Genomic DNA, 27,634 nt, shown 5'->3' on the forward strand with positions numbered 1-27,634 from the left:
ATGGCGCGCTTTGAACATCGACAGACTGGCACCGCTTGTTTGAAACACGGCGCTCAGCCCTACAATCAACAGGATGCCCCGAGGACTCCCATGTCCCGACCACGCCACGCTGTGAGTTTCTTACGCTTCCTATTACCCCTTGAATGTGTCCGCTAATAACCTAAATTCGTCCACGCTGCCTGTCGGTCTAGAGAGAGCTGTTAATTACTCCCCAGAGAGAGATTAGGGAACCCTTTGATGATAATTCCAGTTAGGATGTAACAACCTGTATTCTAATGTTATTCACCCATGTAATGTCCATTTTGCCGCTCAAATACAATGTTGATTTATAAAAAACCTAACCTCTTTCATTTGGGGATAGCAGTCGTATGGGAGTGTTTTGTGTAGACGGTGGGATATGGATTCTTGAGCCTCGCGCTGACCCCGAACCCTGACTATGAGAGAGACGTCTCATGCCCCGCTCTGAGCTGGCCGAGGGAAAGTCAGGGCACCCCAGGTCCCACGCGCGACAATATAAACAAAACACTTAAAAATATATGTTTGCGACTTCCCATTTTTTAACCCCACATGGAAAAATATGATTCTGTTAAAAAAGTGATAGAAATCCCGATAAAATATTAGACATTCAGAATATATCGAGAACACGTGTTCTTTTCTACTAAATATCATGACGGAATGCGACAATATCAGTATTTAAAATCAGTACTTGTATTAACACGTGTTCCTCCGTCCTCGTAAAACATTCACTTTAAACTCATCATTTGTTAGGAACTCTGTCAATTAATTCGTTAAAGGCCTGTAGTCCCCTTTTTAACAGGAAAATGAATATTTTGACAACTATTTTAATTAATTAACAGTATTTTATATCAGTTAGTTTTCTTCGTGAACAACTTCCCTTCCATAGCGTGTTTTTCTTCAAGTCCTTTTCTTTCTGACTACCTTCCAACCACAGCGCCAATTATTGTAGAGTTATCGAAGGATACTGATTTATGATTTCGCGTATTCAGAAATAACCATGAAATTACTGGGCATGTGTACGTCTTTCTCTGATCGCGATATGCTTGAAATTGCACGGCGAAGATAACTGATCGTACAATAAAAAATAATGGTTAACGATATCAATATTGCAAAATCAGTAAACGTGTAAGTGTAAGTAATCGGTCAATTTAGTTTTCATACTAAGAACCAAAGAACCTTCGATTTGAGAAGGTCGGCAACGGTCCAATGTACCAATACAAACGGAATAAATCAATGAATGGGTTTGCACAATATTTACGGTATAAAATTAATTAAACGATTACTCGATTTGAGTTCCTATACATTACAGGCTTACTAAAGAAAAACAAATTCACATTCGTTGAACGTTGTTTTTGTTACACATTGTAATCCAGTACAAACTGTGCTGGATGGTGTTTAAATCCATCAATGAAATGGCCCCACCCTACATCTCTAAACTATGCTTCCCGGAAAACACTGGTCTGAGGCAGTCAACGCTTAGATCAGCAACATCAGCAGCTGTAGGCAGATTGATAGAACCTATGCGCAAGCCAAATACTAAGTTTGGTGATCGCGCTTTCGGAGTATCTGGGCCGAAGGCTTGGAATAAACTCCCTCCGGAACTAAGATCCATAACAAGTCCAACAGAATTCAGGTCTAAACTAAAAACTTACCCTTTTAAGCTGTCGTACCCTTAAATTAAATATACCAATCCTAAGAGAAAGTCCAGTTATATTCAATTTTTCAATTAAATCCTAAATCCTGTATCTAAATTTCGCCAATAAACAATTAGATAATGTTAATTAAGTGTTAATCTCAAGTGACCTACCAGGTAAGTATTGTACTGTATATTTTCTCCATAAATAGTTAAGTAATAACATAGATCACTGTAGAAATGTATTATAAGTTTGTACAGCGATCTCGAGGTGTTTTTGCACAAAAACGGCGCTATACAAGTCATCCAAGTATTATTATTATTATTAAAGACTGTAAAAGTTTATATTATAGTTGGTACTAGTAAAAATATCTTTAACTGGGCTCTGAAAGAACTGGCTACGTTAGATTTTCTGCAGAATGACATGTGAAATTCCGGTCTTGAAAAGTTAGGTTATTTTGGATACATCATTCTTTAATTGACTGTTACTGCGTGAATTTAATAAGGATTCTATGAAAGTGGTGTTTTTCAACGAAACAAATGTTTTATGTATGTGTAGGTAAATATTAAATATAGAAATCAAAGTTTATATTGCCATATTAAATTGTTGTTTTTTTAAATTTATCCATGTTTGAAACTAAAATATTCCAATTTATAAATTTCAAAGCCTATTTATAACACAAAAATCTGAAAGGTTATTTTGCCTAGTTTCTTAAAATGGCATTTGTTTTTACCAATTTAATCATATTAAAGGTAGAAAACTGTTTCTCACTGATAATTTCCAACGATAAATTCTTCAGAATATAATGTATAAAAACAATACTGTCTCTCCAATAATGATACCATATCCTTCTCCCAGCCTTTACACAAGGTTTTTAAAAAGTTTTTGCACACCGAGCAGATTTTTTTAAGCATATAATTTACTGTGTCTTTACAGACACATTAAAACAACTATTACATATTTCACATAATGATTATTATCGTATCATTGGCCACACCAACACACACACACTCTTACACACATCATCAAACCTCACACATGACACATACGTATTATGACTGCAAAGTAGTCGTTTTTGAACCAGCAACTGGGTCAAGTGCAACCGCATTGAATGCGTATACGCGTCACCAACACTTACATTTTTTAAACACACCCAAACCATGAAACAATTCATGTTCACCAATACAAACATGTGAACTTATACTTATTCAATGAAGCAATTCATTTTAAGATACGAACACACAGAAATTTGCCAATTCATGTTTGGTATGATACCAAATTTTAAACACCGTTGAACAAATTATTATCAAACGAATGGAATATATCATTTACGATCACTAACAGATTCAAATAGTGTTTGAAAATAAAATCTACGAGACTGTTCAGATCAGTTCTCCTTGAAATTGTTAAACCCTGTTTTTTGCAAACTTGGATATGTTAAAAATATTAAGTTTCTTTCATTACATAGTTAGGTGAAGTATTTCGCTTAAGGCGAAGTTCTACCAAGCTAAACGTAATCATATAGTTTTGGTTTTAAATGTTTAAATGCTTAAAATATTTTAATTAAATACTGTGAGTAGAACACATCTTGGCCTTTAAAATAATCGAGCGTTATTTTATACTAGCTTTTACCCGGCGTTTCTGGGGGTTATCCTTAGGATATAGACATAAACCACAAATAACTTTTATGTAGGCCTTTCTAAGATATACAATTTCGTCCTAAATTATTTGTATGTATCTCATAAGGTTTAGCCAGCGTTAGCAATATAGTGCTCGAAAATATATTAATACGACTTAATTATAAAACAGCGATTTTCTCTTATTTTTATAAATATAATATGCATGTTTTATGTACGTAAACTTTCCGGAAGAAATTCTCTAAATGATGACTTTATCAATAATGACGTGAATTGCGACTTTATTTTATACTATTTAGAGAAGTCCTTTTATAAGCCCAAAAAATAAAGTATCATTCCTATAAAAACTACTTTAAAAATCAAAATCTCCTACTTACGAGCGCATTTCGGTTTTGTTTTTATTGTATAATTTGGAAAATTAATAAATATTTGTGCCTGAACTTCGCACATAATATAATAAACACATTTTTGACAATTTGTTTTCTTGCAATAATCATAATCGTCTGCTGATATGTAAAGGGGAATTTAAACCTTATCGTCATTAACGTAAGGAGTGTTATTGTTGGGCCATCGTATCTTCATCTTCACCATTGATTCACCCAGTCAACGGATTTTAAACAAATTTGTTAAAAATGAACCTCTGGACTAGACCAACAGTTTGAAGATACGAAAATTGCTTGTAAAAAAGCGTAATTTTAATGCCAACTGATTTAAAGTTTATTCACACGTTCTTGTAGTCAGCAAAGCGTGAAGTTGGTTTCGCAAGTTCCTCAGGTGAACATTTTCTCCATGAACTTTAAAAATTATGTATATTCTGCGAGTCATTGGTATTTCTTGTCCGTGTTTTGATAGCTATCAATAAAATATATTAAGTTTACAGAATCGATAGTAATTTATTGATTTATTACGACGATGATATGCCATTGTACATAATGTTGGATTATACTGACGAATTAACATGCGCATAATACGTCACTGTATTACCTTGTAGGGACCTACCTACTGCAGACATCAGACAGGTTTGGTAAATGCTGTTAATTTTACACGGGTCATTGGTATAGGGTACAACAGATTGGCCTTTGTAGTATTAAAATAGACCTGTTCTTCCAGTTTAATTTTATAACCTGAAGATGTTTGGACTAAGCGAAACCGGTCGGTTATAGGGAAATAAAAAAAAATCTTGGTATAAACAAAGGCATTGTTTTATTTTCATAGACCCATTCTTGTGAGTTCTAGTTCTTCATAAGTCGTATTTGGACATAGGCCACAATAAAAGAATAATGATTTCAGTTTTACTACTTCTTGCCTGCTCTAACCCATCCAAAACCAGCAGTCCTCTTTGGGTCGATTTTTTTTTCCAGCGAAATCCCATTTGTCTTCCCTTTGTGATTGGACTAGTTTCACCTGCTATTGAATTTATCAGACTGGTTCAAAAATTCTTGAATATCAACAAAATATTGTTTAGGAATTAAAAATCTTCAGTCAGCATAATTAATCGGCAAATTTGCAAAAAAAGTTAAGAAATAAAAGTTTTAAGTAATTTTCTAGAATTATGGATTTAAATGTTTGAAAATAACCCTTCTTTGCGGATTTTGGACAGAATGAATAGATTTTCAAGTTCAATCAACGTATACACTTGTTGTCTTCCCCTTTTTAACTGAAAACAGTCAATCGGCGTAAGCAAGGCAATATGCGGTTTTTCGGTGACGCTTCGCAAGGAAACCACTGTCGGAAGTGTAGGTTTACAATGTGCACTAACATACACAATCTAGTAGTTAGTACACAATTAAGATTGTGTACTAATATAAAACCAAAAGTCACCAAAAGTCTAATTGTGCTGTTAACACCCATAAAAGAGATAAGAAAATGAGACAAACCCGTGTTATAACGTGATTGGTTTATTTACGGTTATAACTTTATCACACTTTAAACAACGCGCCATTCAACTTCTTTGTTAAAAAATCCATTCATCTGAATTATAGTGCCCAAAAGCGAGTCCGAAATAAATCCCATACGTCCGCTATGAATGTCAGCGTCTATGGAACTTTCTGTTCTAAGAAATAGTTCATACAACACATACTAGTGGCGCCAGAGGGGTAGACAATCAAACCCTGGGTATTTATTAGGTAACCGTGTGCGCAGTGATAGTTTTTTTTTCTACCACATTTAACTACTGAATTGTGTTATTTAAACTGTTACAAAAATAACAGTTTTATTGTTTAAATCAAAACTATTTTTGTTACCTACGATATTATATTCTTTATTCACAAACCTTTCAATGAATCTTCAAACTGTATATGTATTTTTGCTAGGTCACATAGATTAGATCTAGGGAGAAATAATAACACGAAAAGACCGACATAGGATTTTTTCACATCTGTTGCCAGACAGGTTAGCTTAGGGGCTGTAGGAAGTTATTTATGAATACGGGTCTTGAAGAGGCCCGGATTATATAAAGTATAATAAAGTTTCACACACGTGCACCGGTGATCAATGCTGCTAGCTCCTTAGAGCAGACACTATTAAAATACACGTAGAACATATTTAGCATGTCCACATTGCATCTGTGCATTAGAGATGGAAATCAGTCTGTTAACAACGAATTGTCAATCAATATAGGCCAAGAGCCGCAAATCCTATTACCGTGACTAACTTTTATCATTGTAGGCTGATCTAGAATACTTTACTTCATTGGTAAATTCACAATACACCCCTCCTATCTCTAGAAGAACTCTCATGAATACTAATAAAGAAAAATACTGACTAAAAAAACAATCGAAGGTCCCTTTCGGTTTGCGCTTTTGTCTTTTTGTTTTCAATTCGCCACCATCATTATAGTATCTGGGTCAACCACTCTTCAGGCGTCACCGACAACATAATACATTAGGCACTAATACATTGTTATCTTTTCGCTTTCAAATAGATCTTACTAATTCTATAATAAATCTATGTAAAATCAGAATTAACTGCTTTTGAAATAAATTGGAATAAATTAAGATGCAGAAAATACATTTTTTTTTGTTTTTTTTTTTAAATTTAATCCAGATTTTACTGCTTTCGAAGATACGAGGAGAAAACTTACTGATATAAAATATTGCTACTTTATTAAGAATCTCTATAAATTATTCGTAATCCGGTTACAAACGGGATTGCAGGCCTTTAATGTATCAATTGATAGGTTTCCTAATAAACTTTCAGTAACACACGAATGTGTCATCGCGATGTCGGAACACGTGTTCATAAAAACTCTGATAATTTCGCATTTCGTCATTGTATATTATCAGAACGAATGCAGATGCATGAACACGTGTTTCGACATGTAACGAAAGTACTAAAAGCATATCAGGAATGCAATCATGTTTTTAACCAATTTGATAAATCAGAAATACTCAATTTATCTAATTTTTAACAACTTTTAGATTTTTAATCAAATCCTTTCCTGAAAAAAGAAATCAAAGCGTTAACTTTTTTGGCGTGTTTCCTGTCTACACATTTTATAAAATACTTGCAGAAGGTAAAACAGCTGTCACCAGTCAAAAACGAAATGTGGTTTTTAGCTAGCGATGGACACCAACTTATTCTTTTTCAGATCAAGTTATTCTTAGTTAAATTTGGTGAATGAATTTTAAAATATCAATGCAGTTTTATTTATACATATTTTATGTACATTTTATTGATGCATTAATTTAAGTGCATAAAAAATCGTGATTTAAATGCAACAATCTCCGTTTTCTAACCACTGATCTATCACGAGAACTGAACCGAATCAGACGTGTTTCTTTAAAAAAATTGACAAAAAATTAATATTTAAAAGTTCTCGATTTCTCAACAGAGGTATATTCGGAGCGTGTACAAGAAAAAGAGTATGAAATATATCATTTTAATTATTGAAGAACGTACATTATATACTGTTCTGTAAACAAACTAGAGAAAAAAAATATTTTGGAAATTTTGACAAATAAATATTGTCAGTTTTTTTAATTTTATTTATTGTTATTAAGAATTTGCAGAATATTTTAATTTTTTTTTTTATATATTCAAAAATATTGTTATTGGGTTTATAAAAACAGTTTATTTTTAAACAAGTTCTGCTGTGTAATTATTATTACGCGTGACAGCTGTTTTGCCCTCTGAAGGAATTATCAAACTGCATTAACATTATGAAACAGCTGTCACGCGTTATAATAATTACACAGCAGAATTTGTTTAAAAATAAACTGTTTTTATAAACCCAATAACAATATTATTGAATACATAAAAAATAAATAAAATTATTATTTTAATTTTGCAATTATTGAATAAATGAAAATATTGGTTTAATTTTACATTTTTTAGCGAAAAAATTGGTATCTTTTGGAGACTGAAATCTAATCTTTCAGTTTTCAGAAAAAAATAGTTCCTTGTTCTCGATTTTATCAGATCATATTTTAAAATATATAATTTAATGTAAAATTAAAATGAATAAGTGTTTGACTTCTCAATAGAGTTATATTTAGAGATTATTATGGAAGACACTATAAGGTTTTAGTTTTTTTTTGCACGAAACTTTTTAGTTTCTAAATTATTCAGGTTTGAAAATTTTATGTTTCGAAATAATTTTTCAAATTTTTTCAGATCGAAACTGTCTCATTTCGAAACATTTAAGTTTCAAAACTTTTTACCTTCGATAGTATTTTAGTTTCTATTATTTTTACTTTTGACACTTCAGCATTGAAATTTTTTTCTCGTGTGTACTAATATACTAAAGTATACTAATTTCGGGAACTTTCAACTTACTAGGAGTGTTTGGGTATTGCCCCGGAAACTATTTATTGGATAACCAACAACTCTGCCGTAGGTAACCCCAAGTGGGCTCACTTCATTTCCTAAAAAAGGCCCTCCACATAGCATCCCCAAAAATGACATAGGCCCAGAGGGAAAATATTTTTCTCAGGGCCTCCTGTGTGGGGTTAATGTAAATAAAGTTATTTTAAATTGTATTCCTGCGTAACTCATAAAATTATTCAAGTTTAACGAACTTTTAATTTTCAATATCGGAACCGATAATTATAAATCGTATCAGACACGTGAAAAAATAGGTACCAAATTTATAATATTTGAAGTATGTGTTTCTTTTGTTTAAATTTTTGACAGATATCATAATTTTTCAAGGTTACTAACATTCGAAAGATAAATTTCTGGTTTTGTAGGTCAACGATTCCGAGGTAAATATTTTTTTTACAAATATTCAGCTTCACAAATCCTACAAATTTTAACTCCCCGATATGTTTCATAAAACATTAAAAATGTTTTTCTCATAAGTGGAAAAAAAATAATAAGCAGTAATTGTTGATTGAAGTACTAGTACGTATTGAATTATTTGGCGTGTTATTGTTGGCGTAGCTCAGTAGTCCAGAGCACCTGACCGGACATCAAAAGGTGCAGGTTCAATTCCCGTCGGCGGCATTTATTTTTACTCCGGAGATATTTTCAATTTGTATGGATATTTCAGGGGACTAATTATTGCATGTAATAATTTGGTATCCTTTGTGATAAAACCATTAATATCTTATGTTATACATATTTCATTACTTAATTTTCATAAGTCCGAATTAATGAATGTTACATTGTATAAAACAGTTACATAAGGTTACGCAATACATACATTAACGATGACTGTCACCCGTCTCTGCGGTTTTATGCAATTCTAAAAACGTCGCGCGAATGCCAACTCTTTTCGATTTCACGCAAATTTCCAAATACCATTCCTGCTGTTGTTGCTATTGCTATTCCTTACAGTTCGTTGCTCTCTCGCTCGTCTGAGGAGACTGTTAATTTTCGCAATTACATTAATTAAAAGATGACTCAATACTGCCGGAATTACCTGCACTAATTTGACAATGTAACAACTGAACACAATTCGCTTTGCATTAGCGTCATTATAATTTGGCAATCTTTTTTTAAAACGCGACCAGAATCAGATTTGTAAATGATTTCAGAGAGGTCTATTATACTCTCGGTTTCGTCCCGGTGAGAGACCACCATGCCTGTATAGAAAAACTATATTTTATATAGGATTTTCCAATAAGAGGTGTTATTTTAATATTCAATCGTAAAAGATCAATGGTTTCGTTGCTTGCGTGGCACGTAGCGCCGTCTTGTTGAAAATAAACGTTTTCCAGATTAATACCATCCAATTCAGGCAATAAAAAATCATTAATCATCTCTCGATAGCAATCCATTCACCGTAACTGTTGCTCCAGTCTCATTTTCGAAAAAGTAAAGTCCAATGACTCCGCCGGTCCATAAACCGCACTAAACAGTCACACGTTGAGGATAATGAGGCTTTTCAACAATAACTCTTGGGTTTTCCGAGCCCCAGATGCGACAATTTTGCTTGTTGACGAAGCCACCGAGCTGGAAATGGGCCTCATCACTCAAGATGATTTGCATTTGATTCACTCAAGTGAATTTTAATAATTTTAATGCGTTGTTGAAGCGTGTATCGTTCCATTTTTATTAATGGCGTTGTTTATACTTGTCAAATGTTAAAAAATAACAGCTTCAAAAGTAACATCTACCGACTTAGCGGGCTATTCAAAATAACACCTCTTATTGGAAAACCCAGTATTACACGTGTATATAATTAATTATTTAATTTCATCATTTAAAAAAAAAAAAATATATATATATATTTTAAATGATGAAATATATAAATATATATATACAGGGTGTCCGGAAACTCGTAGTACAAGCGGGAAACTGGTGAATCTACATCACATTTGGAGTCGATTTTGTAGTATATTTTTTTTTATTTGAGCTTTCGTTATCGAGTAAATCGAGTTTGAAGTTGATTTTTTTTTTTTTTTTTTTTTTTTAATCAAATTCTTATAAATTATTACTGAAGATCAAAGTACCCAACTAATTAAAACTATTTGAAAGTAAAACAAATGAAGAAACTCGGATTTGAAGCATTATTTTGAAACCACCCTTCATTTAACCCGGTGTAATCATAAAATATTTCTGCTCTGCAGGGTTAAAACATCTGTTATTCAACCCTAAACACCAGAAAAAACTTTAACCCTAAAATAGCCGAAAAATATTTTTTTTTGGTTTTTTTTTTTTTTTTTTTGAAAATGCTCAAATCAAAAAACTTTATGTTTTTTTGGGTTCCCCATGTGGTGTAGATTCTCCAGTTTCCCGCTTGTACTACGAGTTTCCGGACACCGTGTATATATATATATATGCATTTGAACCACCAATAGCTTATTGTCGCAATTTATTATGTACCTTCTCTTGCAATATTATCAGCTCTGTTTTACTCCAACTGAATAGAATAACTCCATGTACGTATACCACCTACTACCTACTTATTAATCGAAATGTAATAATATTATTTTTAGTTTACTACATCCATATTCTTAAATTTATTTACATTTATTGTGTATCCAATTTAGTAACTACTATATTAGTCTATTTTCATTATCTTTACTTTTTATATCATGCTATATATATTTTATTTATTTCTTACTTTATAAATAAAAACTTTCTTTGTTTTCTTTATCTTATGTATAATGTAATGGCACTACTCCCCAACTCAAACACGCGAAACGTTTTACTCTATTGAATTGGGTAGTTACGTTAAAAAGAAAACATTTTATTGTAATTAGTTTTTAGAACCATTGGTTTTTCTTCAGTAAATCTGTCATATGTTTGTATTTCAAATGAAAAACTTTATAATTTTGATATTAAATATTTTATTTTATTTTAGTGTATTATGGAAACAAAATTTTTTACAATTTCTACAAATAATTACATTTTACGTGTTGCATTAACCAGTGAAGTTTCCACATAAAATTCATGTTAAATACAGAAAAAAAAACATAAAAACACCTTGATAAAATTGAGATATCTTACACACCTAAATGAAAACACCTTAATGAAATTAACTGATATATCTCAGATATCTTACACACAACAGGGGGAGAGGGTAAGTAATTAACAATTTTATTGAATTTTCTCCAATGTGCATTTAATAAACCGAAACCAAGGAGAAATGGAAAATGTCGGCGTCTGAAAATATGTTATTGTATTTTGTGCATGTCCTTCTGAAAAATGAATGTTGGGTGTTTTTAGTTTGAGTGTGGGATGTGGGACAGGATGTTTGACCGTTTGTTTAGAACTGGACAGTGGAAATGAACATTTTACAGTGTGGATAAAAATTTTTGGTCGGATATATCTCTTCTGTCTTCTTATTTATTTATTTATTAATTAACGCCCTTTTTGGGGGCTTTTACATATGAATATTAAGAAATGTTTATTATTTATTGTAGATAACTGAATTACTTGATTAACAACATTTTATATTTGTTTAAAGATAAATTGAAGATGTCCACTGACTTAGTATAATTGTTTCCCCCCATTAGTATTCTGGGCAAAGAGGAATACATAAAGAAGTTAGTCCCAGAATTTATAATTTTAATAGTTTGTGGAATGCTAATGAGTCTTTTGAATGTTGGGGTGATGGGAAGGATTAAGGAAGGTCTAAGTGTTTCATTATTATTATAAATAACACACACAGAGAAATATACTGATAATTCAAAAGAAATATGCATTCATACAATGAGATTAAGTTGTACCATAAACAATAAATATTGATGATTTTAGTTAAAATATTGATATTAAAGAAAGCCTAACTGCACAACAACAAACTTTACTTTGGAATGAAGAAACAATTAGCTCCAGGCCAATAAAACATCCCACAAAGCTTACCCTTCGATGAGAATTCCCCGCACAGAGTTTTGGCGGCCGGTCGGAAAGAGCCGACGAGTCACGAGGCTGGCCAAAGCATCTTGTCATGAGTCATTATATGCAGGAGTTGGTTTTTCCCCCATAGGTGCACCAAAAGATGTCAAAAAGCGTCGTTTTATTGTAATATACCTATTATGTTAATGTTATTTCGTGGTATAAGAGCTATTAGCCTAGTTTTTCATCCTCAAGGATGTCTCCTGTCATATGTATTGTATCTAAGACAGGTAAACCCACGTAGGTATGACAAACGTGATGTGATTAATAATGATGTGTTAATCGTTCAATTGATGTTGGTGAGAAGTCGTACCTAATTGTAAAATGATTTACACAGATACCATAGTTTTAGTTAATTTGAGATATTTTAATTTTATTATTCGGCTTCATAATGAAAGCCATTTTTTTTACAGAAAAAAGAAATTAAAATTTCCCATATTTCCCATTTACAGAAATAAATAAATTACAATATTAATTATATAGGCACATATTTTTTTTTTCATTTAAGTTCATTCAAGGAAAATATATATAGATTTTTTAAATATACCTACTAAAAAAATTTTAAACTTAACGAATTCCGATGCCGAATATAAAGTCGTCAGAAAACTTGAAAAATTACGACATCTGTCGAAAATTTAAAACAAAATAAATATGCATTTCACATATGTAGAATTATTAATTATTTACTTAAAAGAAAAGCATGTTTATACCTACGTTATTACTTTTTTTAATTGTTGCAAAGATCAATTCTATTTTGAAAATGATGAATCAAATCCAAGTTCAAAAGTTAATTGAACCTAAGTTAGAATTACAGACAGAATCACAACCGAAATTATAATTTTTTTCAAATTATTATTTACTTATTCCAATGATAATTTTCCATTGTTCTGTTCCTTCTCACCATTTTAAAATTAACGGGCTCGACTTCGTCTAGAAGTGGAAACTTCAAAAACTCTTTTTTTTGTCTTTTTTTTTAATTTTTAAAATTTAATTAAATTTTTTTTGTGTTTGTTCTTTAACTATTGTTTTTTTATTTATGTAATTGTCCCTCTCTAAGCGGATTTCCCTCCTTTCAACATCTCATCTCTAGGTATATTTGATTTTTTTATGTAAGTTGTCGAATTCCGCCACATGCTGCAGGCTCTCTAAAAAGAACTACTTGTTTTGAAGTTGTCTATCTAATGTTTACAAGTGTTCAAGTTGGGGGTTTAGGTCCCACATGATAATCACACTAAATAGGTTTTTAGGATTTAGTTTGGGTTATTTGAATTATTTGTAGGCATTTCCTTACTAGAAAACTTTCCGTTGATCTAGAAAACAATGAAACTTTAATGCATCTTCAACTATCTCCTACACCTTAAATAGTTATTTCTTGCAGAAATTAAATTGAAATCGTGTGCTATTTATATTTTTGCGTGCAGCGGAATTCGACAAGTTTAATAAAAATATTATTACGAATCGGATTAACAGACAGAATCACAACCTAAATTAGTATGTTATATACATAAACATGTGACATGACTGGTCAGTGGCTGAGTTGGCATCGCGTTTGGGTCTCACCCAGATGTCGTGACTCATATTCCTCGGACCGTTAAGACCTCCATCACAGCATCACTTTCCGTTTAATGTGGTGGTAATAGGAGATTTTCTAATTTTAGCCTGGTTATTCGTAACCCATGAATGTTTGTCTTTAGGTCCTGATTCTGTCCATAACTCCGGTTCATAATAAAAATAATTAAATATACTAATTTTGGTTGTAATTAAATGTAAGCCATGAAAAGCGAATACATTTTTTTAAAGCCTTCTGATATTAATGCAGTTACTTGTATCACTTCAATGTATGATGATTAATTATGAATACATTTTTTATCTACATACATGGAGTGATTATTCTGCTATAATATGACCTTAACTTTGCTTTGCAGATAGATAGTTAATCGGATGTATACATCATTAATACTATTATAACCTATAAAGGTAATAAAGTGTTCTCTTATTTTATTGTAGTTAGGTACCTACTTATGAACACCTGGAAATTATAGTTTAGTGGGGTGATTTTGAGTTATACGCTTATTGCTAGAGATGCGGATGATATTAGCGAATTATTATTCAAAAATTAACTATATTCAACACTCCCAAATTCACAAGCCAACTTTATCAGAAAGGATTCAAAAACAACTCAAGCCACTCGAAGCTGAATGAAGAGAATTTCCGATCGCGCTGGCCGGCGGCTGGTCGATGGAACGCGCGTGCGTCCCAGTGTGGCGATTAAATATATATTGCCAGCACCTAAAATGAGAGTACTTATGCATAGTTCCTACAGTAGAAATAAAAAAATAGAATAGAACGGTTATTTACTATTTTGAAGCTCCACGAGCACGACAAAAAAAATCAGGTGAAAACAGTTTCTTTGACCTAGAAATATTTGCCAGTAAAGTTTTTGCAAATTTCATAACGTCAGCGATCACCGTACTAGAGTTGTTGATACAATCAAATTTTCTGTTATAGATTTAGAGAGAGAGTTAAGTTATTTAATTTAGTTAATGCGTTAACTTTCCAGGAAGTAAAGAATGTCAAAAAATTACCGAATGTGATCTAAAACTGTTTATATGACTCACTATACTCATTAACCTAGAATAACCTAACCTAACATAACCTAATCTAAACTAACCTAAACTAATCTTAGCTAACCTGACATAAAACATCCTAACCCAACGTAACCTAACATGACCTAAATAGTTTCATTGGAAATATATACAAAAATTTTCGAAATAGTAAAACTGCCCCCATGACCTTTTTATACTTCTACTTAGCTTTATTTTCTGTCAGCCTTTTCTAGTTGTATCAAAGTAACATAACACAATAATGTCACCTGTTGCTTATTCATTTGATATTGTCAGTAGTACTTTAAATAAATCTTCAATATACACATGTTATTTATTTATCTCTACTATTTATTATTGCTACTACTTGTTTATACATGTTAATATTTTTTCTAATTTACCCATTTCTCATTTACTATACCTTTATGTGATCTAAATTTATAATCTTTCCTTTAATAATGTATTGGTGTATAGTCGTTTTATGGAGAGCATGAAAAAATACAGTTAAATGAATGTTAGGTTGGGTTAAAATAGGTTAGGTCTAACCTAACTAAAAACTAAGTTACTTTATAAAATCTTCAATCGATGAAAATACCAACTATATAGACATAAAAGGAATTGAGTTGGACGGAATATAAAAACTAACTTGGGATGAGAACACGCACAACAATATTTTAAATATAATTTGTTTTTGATTCGTCAAAGGTGAAAGGTAAATTTGTTGTCCACTAATTAATGACAGTGAGTTGTGTATGGGATCTTATCTACAAAGGCGTATAAAGGTAATTGTGTTAAAACGGCATTTAGTAGAAGTTGGGCCATCTTAAACACAATTTTCAGAAGTCAAATGTGTATACTGCCATTCATTGATTGCCACACGATTACAACCGATGTTGTTCCTTAATAAATCTAAAATTTCAAATGTTTCTAGCAGTGGCGGCTCGTGACTTTTGGGTTACTAGAGTGCTAATATTACAAAAAATGGCTTAATTGATGTTGTTGTAGCTGAAAACGATTTTTTTTTCGAAAAATTGATTTTTCGTATGAAGATTTTCAGGAATTCCGTGCGGCGCACGGCTACACTGAAATTTCCTGAAAATCTTCATACAAAAAATGGAATTTCGAAAAAAAAATAAAAAATCGTTTTCAGCTATAACAACATCAGAAATGCCATTTTTTATAATATTAGCACTCTAGTACACCCAAAAGTCACGAGCCGCCACTGGTTTCTAGAGAGATCCCTACGGATTTAAGTTATTTATATTTAAGATTAATAACAAAACAGGACCATTAAAATATTTTTTGTAAAATAATTTAAAAATTTTATAAAACGTTTTTTAAACTATAAAATAAGCGGTAAGCACCAGATTTTATTATTCTACACGATGAATTAGTAACTTTCCGAGGGATCCCTCAAGAAAAATTTAAGATTTTAATAATATGTTCATCAGAAATAATTAAAATAATCCCCACGGAAAGATCGATTTTCTAGGCCTGCTAGGACAAATTCGACCGTAAGTCTGTTCATTACGCCGGGCCGAGCGCCGTATATTGTTTTACATGACTTCATCACTTATGTCGTTAAGATTCCCACTTTATTTTGGAGATTTGATAGGGCACATTCAACCGCAGGTCTCTCCAATACACCAGGGACGCGCGTCGCATATTTTTGTGCACAGCTGCTTCACTCGTGTCGTTAAGATTCTGGCTGTATTTTAGGGTATCTCGTCTTAAGAATAAGACATTTAGATGGATGGGGGAGAGGAGTTCTTTGACACTACAATACTTAGTTTAACGTGTAATACAGATTGATTGTTTCACATATTCCTTTAAACATTTTTTTGTATTTCTTTTGACATCTACATACCAGCCTACTAATTTTAAGGCGGTTTTTCACAAAACTGAATTAAGTAACTGATCATAACGTCGCTTCGAAGAAAGTGTAGGCATGTAAGGTGTGATGGTCTTGGGGTGTTCTCGACTTAATCTGCCATCCACTTATGCGTCATATTGTAATCTCAAAAACTAGTCATATACTTGCATAGGTACCAAATTTTCGTATTCAAATCAGTAAAGTTCAAATTGAACACTCAAGTTTGTCACTCAGAATAAAGTGACTTTTCAATACGTCAACTTACATTTTTGGGATCTTTTATATTTAGCATATATGTCAATGATATATTATGTAATGTCCCTAAATATAAGGAAATTATTTCCTACGCAGACAACAGTGCTACTATTAAAATAAAATACATGGATGGAACTAAATCCCATGGCTAATACGGTGTTATTACCGAACTAAATATATGCATTGTTAAAAACATTCCTAATAAAACAGAATTTAAAAAAAAAGAACTTACTAGCCAAAATTTAACCAGACTATTAAGAACAAATTACATTATGAAACCCCTTCACATTACAAATTAATTAATTAATTAGCAATCTATCTGCTAAAAATTTAGTAAAAGCAATAAATACTTGGGCAATACCTCTATTAACGTACTCATTTGGCATAATTAAATGGTCTAATACAGATTTAGATAACTTAGAAAGATTAATTAGAACTACGCTAACAAAGTTTAATTGCCATCATCCAAATTCAGCTATAGAACGAGTTAATTTACCTAGAAATTTAGGAGGTAGAGGTATAGTCAAAATAACTTCTTTGAAACATAATCAGGTAGAAATGCTAAGAACTTTTTTCCATAGGAAAGCTCATAGCTCAGAAATGCACAAAATAATTTGCAAGGCAGATAGAAATATTACACCTTTAAATTTATACGATGAGAATGTCAACATTTTTATAAATCCCAACCAGGAATTATTAGATTCCTGGTCAAATAAAATTTTACACGCAAAACACTTCAATTATCTCAACCAAACGTATGTTGACAAAATTTCGTCAAACAAATGGTTGAGTATTGGAGAGTTGAGCGCAGAAATAGAAGGATTTATGCTTGCCATTCAGGATAGAGTCATTAATACTAAAAATTATAGAAAGCATATAATCAAAGATACAAATCAAATTGATGATTTGTGTAGAAAATGTTTGGCTTTTCCGGAAACTATAGAACATATTATATCGGGATGTTCTATATTAGCACCGTCCGAGTATACATTTAGGCACAATCAAGTTTTAAAAATAATTCACCAAAATTTGGTAATTAAACATAACTTGATTGACTGCCGTAATGTAGTACCATATTATGAATACGAACCAAATTCATTTTCAGAAAACGAATTTTATAAAATATATTATGATAAAACTATACTAACAGACCGAGCCATTAGTCATAATAGACCCGATATAGTTTTACATGACAAAATTAAAAAAATAACTTATATCATTGATGTCGCTATTCCAAATTCCTGTAATATTCAAAAATCTGTTAGTGAAAAAAAAAAATAAGAAAATACACAGATTTAGGAAATGAAATAAAAAGAATTTGGCATTCTCAGACTATAAAAATATTACCATTCGTTATTTCGGCTACTGGCATTATACCTTGCTCTCTTATCAAAAATTTAGGCGTATTAGATCTATCAAAAAAATTATATATAAAGATGCAAAAGTCGGTCATTTTGAATACATGTAGGATAACAAAAGATTTTTTAAATATTTATGTTGAGGGATCAGTAGGATTTATAGGCCCTGTTAGAAGTTCTACCGAGCCGAACCCTCTGATATGAAAATATCTGGAGTCGGTGAATTATTTTCCCATTTGATCTCTGGTGAGTTGACGTGTTGTTCTTGTATTGTTTTGTATTTATTTTGCTTATATAATGCACTTACATAATGTTAATTGACTAGATGATCATTTGTGGAAAAGTGAGTGGAAGGGTTAAGTTTTTCCTTTGGGGAAGATTTAACCCGGACAACTAAATCGGAAGTTTAAAAAAAAATAAAAATGTAATACTTGACCATATTTTATTAGAAGCATAATTGAATACAACTCAGTAGTTTGGTCTCCCTCTTACAAAATTTACATTAATAACATTGAGCGAATAATTTTAAATTAAATATCCCAGTAGAAGACTTACAATATCATTTCTTATTAAATACTCTAAAAATACACACAATGGAAGACAGGCGTAAAATAAACGACTCAACTTTATTATTCAAAATTCTAAACTTAAAAACTCTAAATTCGACTGTTGCGAACTTCTGCAGCTCATAAACTTACGAATAACAACACGACCAAATACACTATTCCACTGCAACACACATAAGCGCAATTACATTGCGAACTCCCCAATACAACGGTTTCACACTATGGGAAACCAATACTTAGGTGATGTCGATATATTTAATATTAACTTTGCCAATTTTGTGGATTGCGTAAAAGACTTATTTCAACACTATTCCTAAATGGAAGTTTTATTTTTGTAAACCTGTCAAATCGCTGTATTTTTTAAATTTATGTTCATGTTATTTTTAATTTTGTTTCTTGCATATTATATTATTTTTTAATGTAATTTTATTTTTATTATTTCTTTATTATGTTTCAAAACTGTTATTAAAATTGTACCATCTACATGTAAAAGCCCTCTGGGCGTTAAATAAATAAATAAATAAAATACCAGATTGTTTTGGGTTTCGCTTGAACATAATAAAAAAACTCTAGTTTCCGCGTATATTACAACTTATAAAAATTAAAACTTGTAAGATAAAAGTAATTAAAATGTTATCGCAACACCTTATAGCTTTTAGCACGATAAGGCCATGAGCCATGACACACTTCCTACCAGATAGGTACTGACTAGACTGACTAGTACTGGATAGCTGACTTAAAAAAAAGGGAAAACATTCTTCCGGTCTTGACATTTAAGCAACTTACCTAAAATAGGTTAAAAATATAACAAATGCTTCCCATTGGAATTTATTATTAGTTGTTCGTCTTACAGTTTAGATCTACTGAACACACACTGTGCTGGTTAGTGGCTGAGTTTGTAAATGCGTCTGGTTACCGGTAATTTTTCTGCCAACTAAACCCATTGACGGTTCCCTCATATTCTTACAATCAGGATTCAATCGGGAAAATATGAACCATTCCACATATTAGTCATATAAACATGCGTTCACCCTAATGTCCAACCTTTATCTTCCCATCTCCCTCCCTTACTCACAGCCATGCCTCACAACATACTCTATTTGGAGACGCCCAAACAAACATAGTTTTTTCTACCTTTGAAAAGCGCCCTTAGGATGATATTTTACGAAAGTAAAAGTCAGTTGGTAATTATTATCATACGAAAGGTTGTTATCATTAATAATAAAATAAGAAGAATTTTCGTGATTTTAAAACATACTAATAAAATAAAAAGACAAACCCTTGCAAAAAACATGCCCCGGGTGAGGCTCGAACTCACGACCTTAAGATTATGAGACTTACGCGCTGCCAACTGCGCCACCGAGGCATTGGATAAAGGCGCCAACATAAGCTTTAAAGCCCATTTTAGTCCAACCCCAAAGGATTATTTACAGATTTTTCTTCTCGAGAATAGTAAGTTGTAATTTTTAAGAAAGAATATGTTATTTTTACTAGGCAGGTATCGCAGCCAGTGTTGACACGAACTTATTAATCACACAGATGCATAGCTTGAGTACAGTACATTTAAAACAAGAATTATCGAACAAAAATTTAAAAAAAGTAATTTTGTAGAACACCAAAATTATAAATTGTGAAAAAACTTTCCAATTTTGAATAATGCATCCTTGTCGTTTCCATACAAGACACGAGAAAATGAAGATTTTTCTTTGATGACGTACAGCCTTTCTCTGTGACTACTTTAGGTAAGGCACATTTGTAAATCCAAAAAAAAAAGAAAAAACAGGCGCAAACAAGACAAAAGGCTGTTTCTCAGTGACGTTTCGCAAGGAAACCAGAAGTAGATAGGTAAGAATGTAGTTTTGTGTAGTTGGAATCAACTCTATTTGCGCGATTATACCAATACATTGACTTCTACTAACATAATCAGATTGAACTTTTCTTGCAGACGAAATGTTTTAGATCAGACAAGATGTTTTACAGTAAACTATAATCAATAATATATTACATCAGTCTATTACAACAGCCGTAAGGGATTATCTGTTAAATGATAAACCGGCACCGAATTTTCCGTAGCGGCGAATTCCAGTAGTCGCATTCCTCGGTAATGAGATTAGGGGCTTCCTTACTTCCCTTACCTGTACTAACTTTAAAATGTTTTGCTTCTTTTAGGTAGGATTCAGAAAAAAATGCAATATTCGTGTCAGTAACTATTACGTGAAGCCTGAGAAAATTGGTCCCTATTACCGACAAATTTGATGATTTTTAACAAATAAATTATGTTTTATGTGTCCGGTCCTTTTCTGAGAAAACGGCTCTTTATTTCAGAACCCAAGGCTCACAAATGCCTATGGAAAAATTGAAATGTTCAGTATAAATCCAAAGTTTATCTTTTTTCGAAACCAAGGAGTCGGAAAACGACCCCTTAGTACCGATCCCAAGGCTTGTAATTTACCATAAAAATAGTTTTTTTAACACCTTTTAAATATGTTGTATTCCATAATCACCTTGTAAAGTATCCGTGACGTGATATTCCCACACTTCTGCGCAAAATAATCCGATCAATTTGTAAAAACGTTTCAAACCCCAGTGTTGTCAACAGGCTTGCCTATTACAAAAGGCAGTATTTTAATTTGGCTATGATGAAAGACAAATCTAACTGAAACATTCCTGAAAATAGGAACTTTTATAAAAATAGGAAAAAACCGTTCTGAGCTACTAACACCATCAAAATGTTTTATTTTCCAATCTTAGCATTCTAGCTTTTTTAACCTCACGATCCGCCAATGCAAGTAAATATCATGATTTTTACAAAAATCTTGCCACCGTCAGTGCGGAATTTGAATGGGAAAGGGTTTTATTTTCAACAATATAAGATGAATACTTTTTTTCAATTAAATTATTCTCCGTTTATTTTTTGCTACGCAAAAAGGATTTTGATGTGTCATAAATGTCTAAACCATGTCCAATCATTAATAATTTTGAAAAAGGTTCAATATTTTGTCAGATCCAAAAATGACCATATTTTATTTAAATTGAAAACTTTCATTTTTATCTTTAATAGGTTTTGTAATCTAATCTAATATATATTATAAAAAGAAACCCGTGTTTCCCTACCCGCCTAACTTTCTTCACAGCTCTCCTCACCCTTGGTGTCACATCGAAAGTAAGAGCGTTTGGTGGGGTGGCTAACCGTGGGTGGGAGTGGGTGACTAAAATGTGCTTTGTTAAGGGAAGGCCGCGAATGCTTCAGATTATTTCAGAATGGGCCCGCCGACTGTGTCGGTGAGTCTGGAAGGTTCCAAAAAGTTCTCAAATGCTCTAGGAGGTTCTGGAAGGAGAAAGCTTAAGAAGGTTCTATAGGGTTCCAAACTGAGTGACGGAGTGTGTCTAGATGCTTTTCGAGAATGCTTTTAAAAGTGGAAGGAGTTACAGCAACACGTGTCGGGGCTAGTATTATTATTATTAAGTTTTTTTTAACAAATTGTGTTATGAGCGTCAAATACAAGTTCACCCAACTGATAATCCAGTGAAAGACGTAATAGAGGAAAACGTTGAGTCTCATGACTTCGAAACCTAAATGACTGGTACAACATTGGAGCAATATCGAAAAAAGCTTTGCACAGACTAACTTGATAGACAAAGTGAACAAGTAATTCGTTAGAATAAACGTTTGCGTGAGATACCGTTTTGCAGTCTCTGTACATGCTTACTCGTTCAAATAAGAGTTTGTGCAAGTAAGATTCAGTATGTTAACGGACCTTTATTTGACGAGGATTATCCTGAAGATAGTTAACCACTGATAGAAAAAGGAAACCAAAGATTTTTATATGTATTCATAAACCAGATACTAGTGGCTGGTTTAAGCGAATTTTTAAAAACAATGCAGATTTGTTGATAAGTAATACAAAATTCAAACGAAATGCCCTTTTGCACAATAGTCCAAAATCAATATAATATTGTCATAGTGAATAAGAAATTCCGGTCAGTTGAAAAATATATACAGGAATATATATGAATGTTTACGTTCTAACTTAAATATGAGTTATTTTTAACAATTGTCAATTTCATAAAATAAACTTCAAATTTTGCATTTTAAAGCCCGCCAAAACGATCGAAATTTGGCGAGGTACGCGTGACGTCATACGTACTCTCGGTTTTTTCGGTTAACAGTAAAGTCAATCCCTCTCGGGTCGGTATGAAATCAACAAATAAATATACATGAATGCTTTTGAAATAATTTGTATAACGCAGTGGTGAATCGTATGCGATTCGACGCTTCGCAAACTTGGCACAAAAATTAGCGTATTATTAATGCACGCGGCCGGCCGACCAATCATAGGACAGTTAAGACTTTTACATTTTTAATCGATTTTAAATGACGATTTCATAATTCTAAGTATAATTATGTACCATCAAATACAGGATTTTCCAATAAGAGGTGTTATTTTGAATAGCCCGCTATTTTGGTAGATGTTACTTTTAAAGCTGTCATTTTTTGACAAGTAGAAACTACGTTATTAATAAAAATGAAACGATACACGCTTCAACAACGCATTGAAATTATTAAAATTCACTTGAGTGAATCAAATGCAAATCATCTTGAGTGATGAGGCCCATTTCCACCTCGGTGGCTTCGTCAACAAGCAAAATTGTCGCATCTGGGGCTCGGAAAACCCAAGAGTTATTGTTGAAAAGCCTCTTTATCTTCAACGTGTGACTGTTTGGTGCGGTTTATGGTCCGGCCGAGTCATTGGACCTTACTTTTTCGAAAATGAGGCTGGAGAAATAGTTACGGTGAATGGATTGCGCTATCGGGTGATGATTAATGATTTTTTATGGCCGGAATTGTATGGTATTGATTTGGACAACGTTTACTTTCAACAAGACGGTGCTACGTGCCACACAAGCAACGAAACCATTGATTTTTTACGATTGAATATCAAAATAACACCTCTTGTTGGTAAACCCTGTATATATGTTCAGAATCAGCGTTCGTTTTTTTTTTTTTTTTTTTTTTTTATTAAATATCAAAATAATATACAAAAATCAAAAAGTCCCAATAAACTACTTTAAAGTAGTTTGTCATTGGGTGCTTTTAACTTAAACAGATTATATCAAATGTATACATTCATATCATGAGAGGTGTAATACAATAAAAATAAAAAAACAAAAAACAATTAAAGCGTATGCAGTTAGAAATAGTTTGTATTGGAGTCTAGTACAAACTATTTCTTTCAGCTAGCCAATTTTTCAACAAAAAATTTCTTTTTATATTTGTACATTTTTTGATTTCTGCAGGTAACATATTTAAACAATTTGGTATCATGTAGTCTAGCGTTCTTTTTCCATATTTGTTTACATGCTTTGGTACGATTAGTCCTTCATTTAATGTAAATCGAGTATTGTAAGTGTGTTCCAGTCTATTTATGTACATAGGGCTATTTATGTGCTGAAAAATTATTTTATACCACATAATTGCTCTTACCGAGAGGATTTTCAGATTTTGATAAAGGTGTGGAACATTATGCCTTTGTTCATATAAACTTTTATGAGCTAATAATTTAACAAGAGAATTTTGAACTGCTTGAACATGATTTATATTTGTTTTAGAGGAAAATCCCCAAGCTGTAATTCCATACCTTATGATAGATTCAGCTAGTGATAAATAAATTATTCGAAGTGTGCATATTGGAACATAAAATTTTAATTTATATAATCTACTAATAATAGATCTCAGTCGTTCACAGACTTTATTTATCTGTAAATCCCATTTGAAAAAACAATCAATAATAACACCTAAATAAACATATTTTTTAACCAGTTCAATATTTTCACATGTACACAACGCAGGGATACCAACATGTAGGCAATCTGAATTGTGTGTTTTAATTTCGGGTATAATAGTATTTACCTTGGCATTGGGTGATCTAATGTGTATCAATTTAGTTTTTTTTGCATTTATGATTAGGCCAGAGTCGTGAGACCATTTTAAAAGTTCAATGTAATCTTTTTGTAAAAGTTCAATACATAATTGCAAATCACTGCAAGAAAACACCAATGCAGTATCATCCGCGTACACAAAGTGTTTTACATGTTTAAAAATAAATTTAATAAAAGATACATAAATTATATATAAAATAGGACCTAATATGGAACCTTGAGGAACACCTGCTAAGATTTTTCTTTTTTTACTTAATGTGTTCAAAAGCTTTATTTGCATGCACCTGTTGTTCAAATAATTTTCAAATAGTTTTAGAAGTTTCCCTCTTATTCCTATGATTTCTAGTATTTTCAACAATTTTTTATGGTTAATAGTGTCAAATGCCTTGGAATAATCTATAAATAAGACTAATACATGATGTTTATTATTTAAATTATTATTTATCAAGCTGGCAAACTTTTGAAGTAGCACTTCAGTGCCCTTTTTTTTGGAATCCATATTGGTTAGTATCAATAATAGAAAAAAATGATCTATCTACATGAATATTTACTTATCGCTCTAGTTCCTTATTCTGTTTCGGAGAGCCAAAACTGAAATCAGCATTCAATTTGGTTATTTCTGGGAATAATTTTCGGTTAAAATTTGAATTTCGTTTGGATAAACCTAATTCAGAACGAAACATACTCTGTCGATTACTTTATCCGTCTAATTCGTGTAGGAATCTTTTCTTTATTTCATCAAACGATCTCCAAACATCCTTGCTTTGGTTTCTTTAACCTTTTGATAACCGATGACGGGGCTCATCTTTCACATTATTATAATACTACAGTAGGAATAATGTAATCTATTGATAGGCCTGATATGAGCTCATATTTATTCATAGTCCTATTTATGTCGGTTGGGAAGAGCGGGCGAGACATAAAAATCAATACGTGACATTTTGCCACAATGAAACCGGGTGCCTTATGACAATTTGCCATAAATTCATAAGGTCATTGCAGAGTTATTTATTTCATTTGGTCATTTGGTATCGATCGATTTTTATTGACGCGTCGAAGAAATAAATGTATAGATAGTAGTTTATAACATCAAGTAACATTTATACTAACAACTAACATTTTAACATTACAGATTACAGTGTCAAAAACATTACAGATTACAGTGTCACACACACGTCATTTTTCGCTCTCTTAAAGTAATTGCTTTCCTACAGTTAAAACATCAAATTGTATCATTGAACCTCGCAAATTTTTTCAGAGAACTCACATAAAATTGACTCTTATATAATCTCTACAGTGTTGATGTTAATTTGCTGTGAAACCAATATTATAAAGTCCAGTAAGGTGCAGTTCCGCGTAGCCATATTTAATACTACCTACTAGTGGCAGTGCAGTGCCGTGCGTGCTCTGACAGACATACATACTCAGCTATATATCCACTTCATCGCCGGTGCCCGACAATCCAGAGGTGCCCAACCTTTTCAACATGAACTGTTCTAAGTGCCAACTTACTATTACCGACGGCATCACGTGTTACTCCTGCAGTAAGCAGTTTCATTACGAATGCGGAGGAACATCTGAAACTACATTCAGAAAGGCTAATAACGAGAAAAGAAGAAGCTGGCGCTGCACTACATGCAAAACTTCACTCCAATCATCCGCTACGTCAACCAACCCAATAGAAGATGTAATGGTAGAAATAAAAAAAAATATCTTCTGAACTTGCCTCTCTCAAAACACTTAATAAGCAAGTCAAGGAAGACATGTCAGAACTGAAAAAATCTGTGGACTTCAACAACTCAAAATTGGATGACTTTTCCAATAGATTCCAAGCTTTCGAACAGTCAATGAGCAAAGTAGACTTTCTGGAACAAGAAGTTTCCTCCCTTAAATCGACCATCAAACAAATACAAGAAGATTCCAACAAAAGGGAGCAATGGATGAGACTACAGAATGTCGAAATAAAAGGAATACCTCAAGATAACAATGAAAACATTCCAAACATTCTATCAGAGATGGCAAACAAACTTGGCTTACACAACTTTAAAACTAACGAAATTGAGTTCGCCACCAGAGTCTCGGCGAAAGACCCACTTCATTCCAAATTAATCAAACCAATAATTGTTAAATTTACCACCCGCTCGCGTAAAAATGAATTCATCACCGAAATTCGACGAAGGAAAGGAATAAGCACGAAGGACCTGAATTACCCTGGTGACGATAGAAAAATCTATGTCAACGACCATCTGACTAGTTCTAACAAAAACCTCCTTTTTCGGGCCAAGGGTATTGCCAAGGAGAAGGGATTCCAGTTCACGTGGATAAAAAACACCAGGATATTTGTGAGAAAAAATCCCACTTCGCCTCCCATACCAATTTTCAAGGAAGAGGACCTAAAGAAAATAGCCTGAGTCGATCTGCATTCTCTTCGCGTCGTAAAATGGATTTTTCATATACTCATGTGTCTCCCCATACATTTCCCCCCTCCTTTTATCCACTCCTATTACACTCACCCTCCCTCTACCATTTCACCCTCTCCCACAAACTTTCTAATTCTTTTCTAAATCAGTCAACACTTCTCAAGAACCAACCTGGAATACATTTTACCGCATGTTGGCGACCCCCTGCACTCCCGACAATCAGACCTACTCGACGGACAATCGCGGTCTCACACACACTAATTATATTCTCCGCCGTGGTAAGCAAATTACCGTATACTCATTTGTCAACAAATATTTCACTCAAATATAAACTGAATAGTATTATTAACCGCTCTTACCTCAAATATGGATATCTACCTCCATCTAATTATATCAACATCAGAATAATATTATCACTAGCCGAGCCAGAGATGCGTATTACAAGATTTTTATACCATTATTATTTTAAACTACTTTATGCACCCATACCAAGAAATTATTGTGTTAGATGTACTTACTTTGTAAAACTGCATGACCACTATAACC

At 32.4% G+C, this 27,634-nt stretch overlaps 1 protein-coding gene and 1 non-coding gene across 2 annotated transcripts; one reads left to right on the plus strand and one right to left on the minus strand.

The window, feature by feature from the left end:
* On the plus strand, positions 1 to 27,634 carry LOC149412073 (uncharacterized). The gene is made up of 2 exons (XM_089646293.1): positions 1 to 111; positions 26,417 to 27,634. Exons 1-2 carry the CDS (start codon positions 1 to 3, stop codon positions 27,077 to 27,079), a joined length of 774 nt encoding a protein of 257 aa, XP_089502419.1. The 3' UTR covers positions 27,080 to 27,634.
* Positions 20,022 to 20,094, minus strand: TRNAM-CAU (transfer RNA methionine (anticodon CAU)). The gene has a single exon. It is a non-coding gene; the product is annotated as a tRNA-Met (tRNA).

This window comes from Hesperophylax consimilis, chromosome 24 (genome assembly GCF_061612785.1).
Source record: "Hesperophylax consimilis isolate HC1 chromosome 24, BYU_Hcon_1.0, whole genome shotgun sequence".
Lineage (NCBI taxonomy): Eukaryota > Metazoa > Arthropoda > Insecta > Trichoptera > Limnephilidae > Hesperophylax > Hesperophylax consimilis.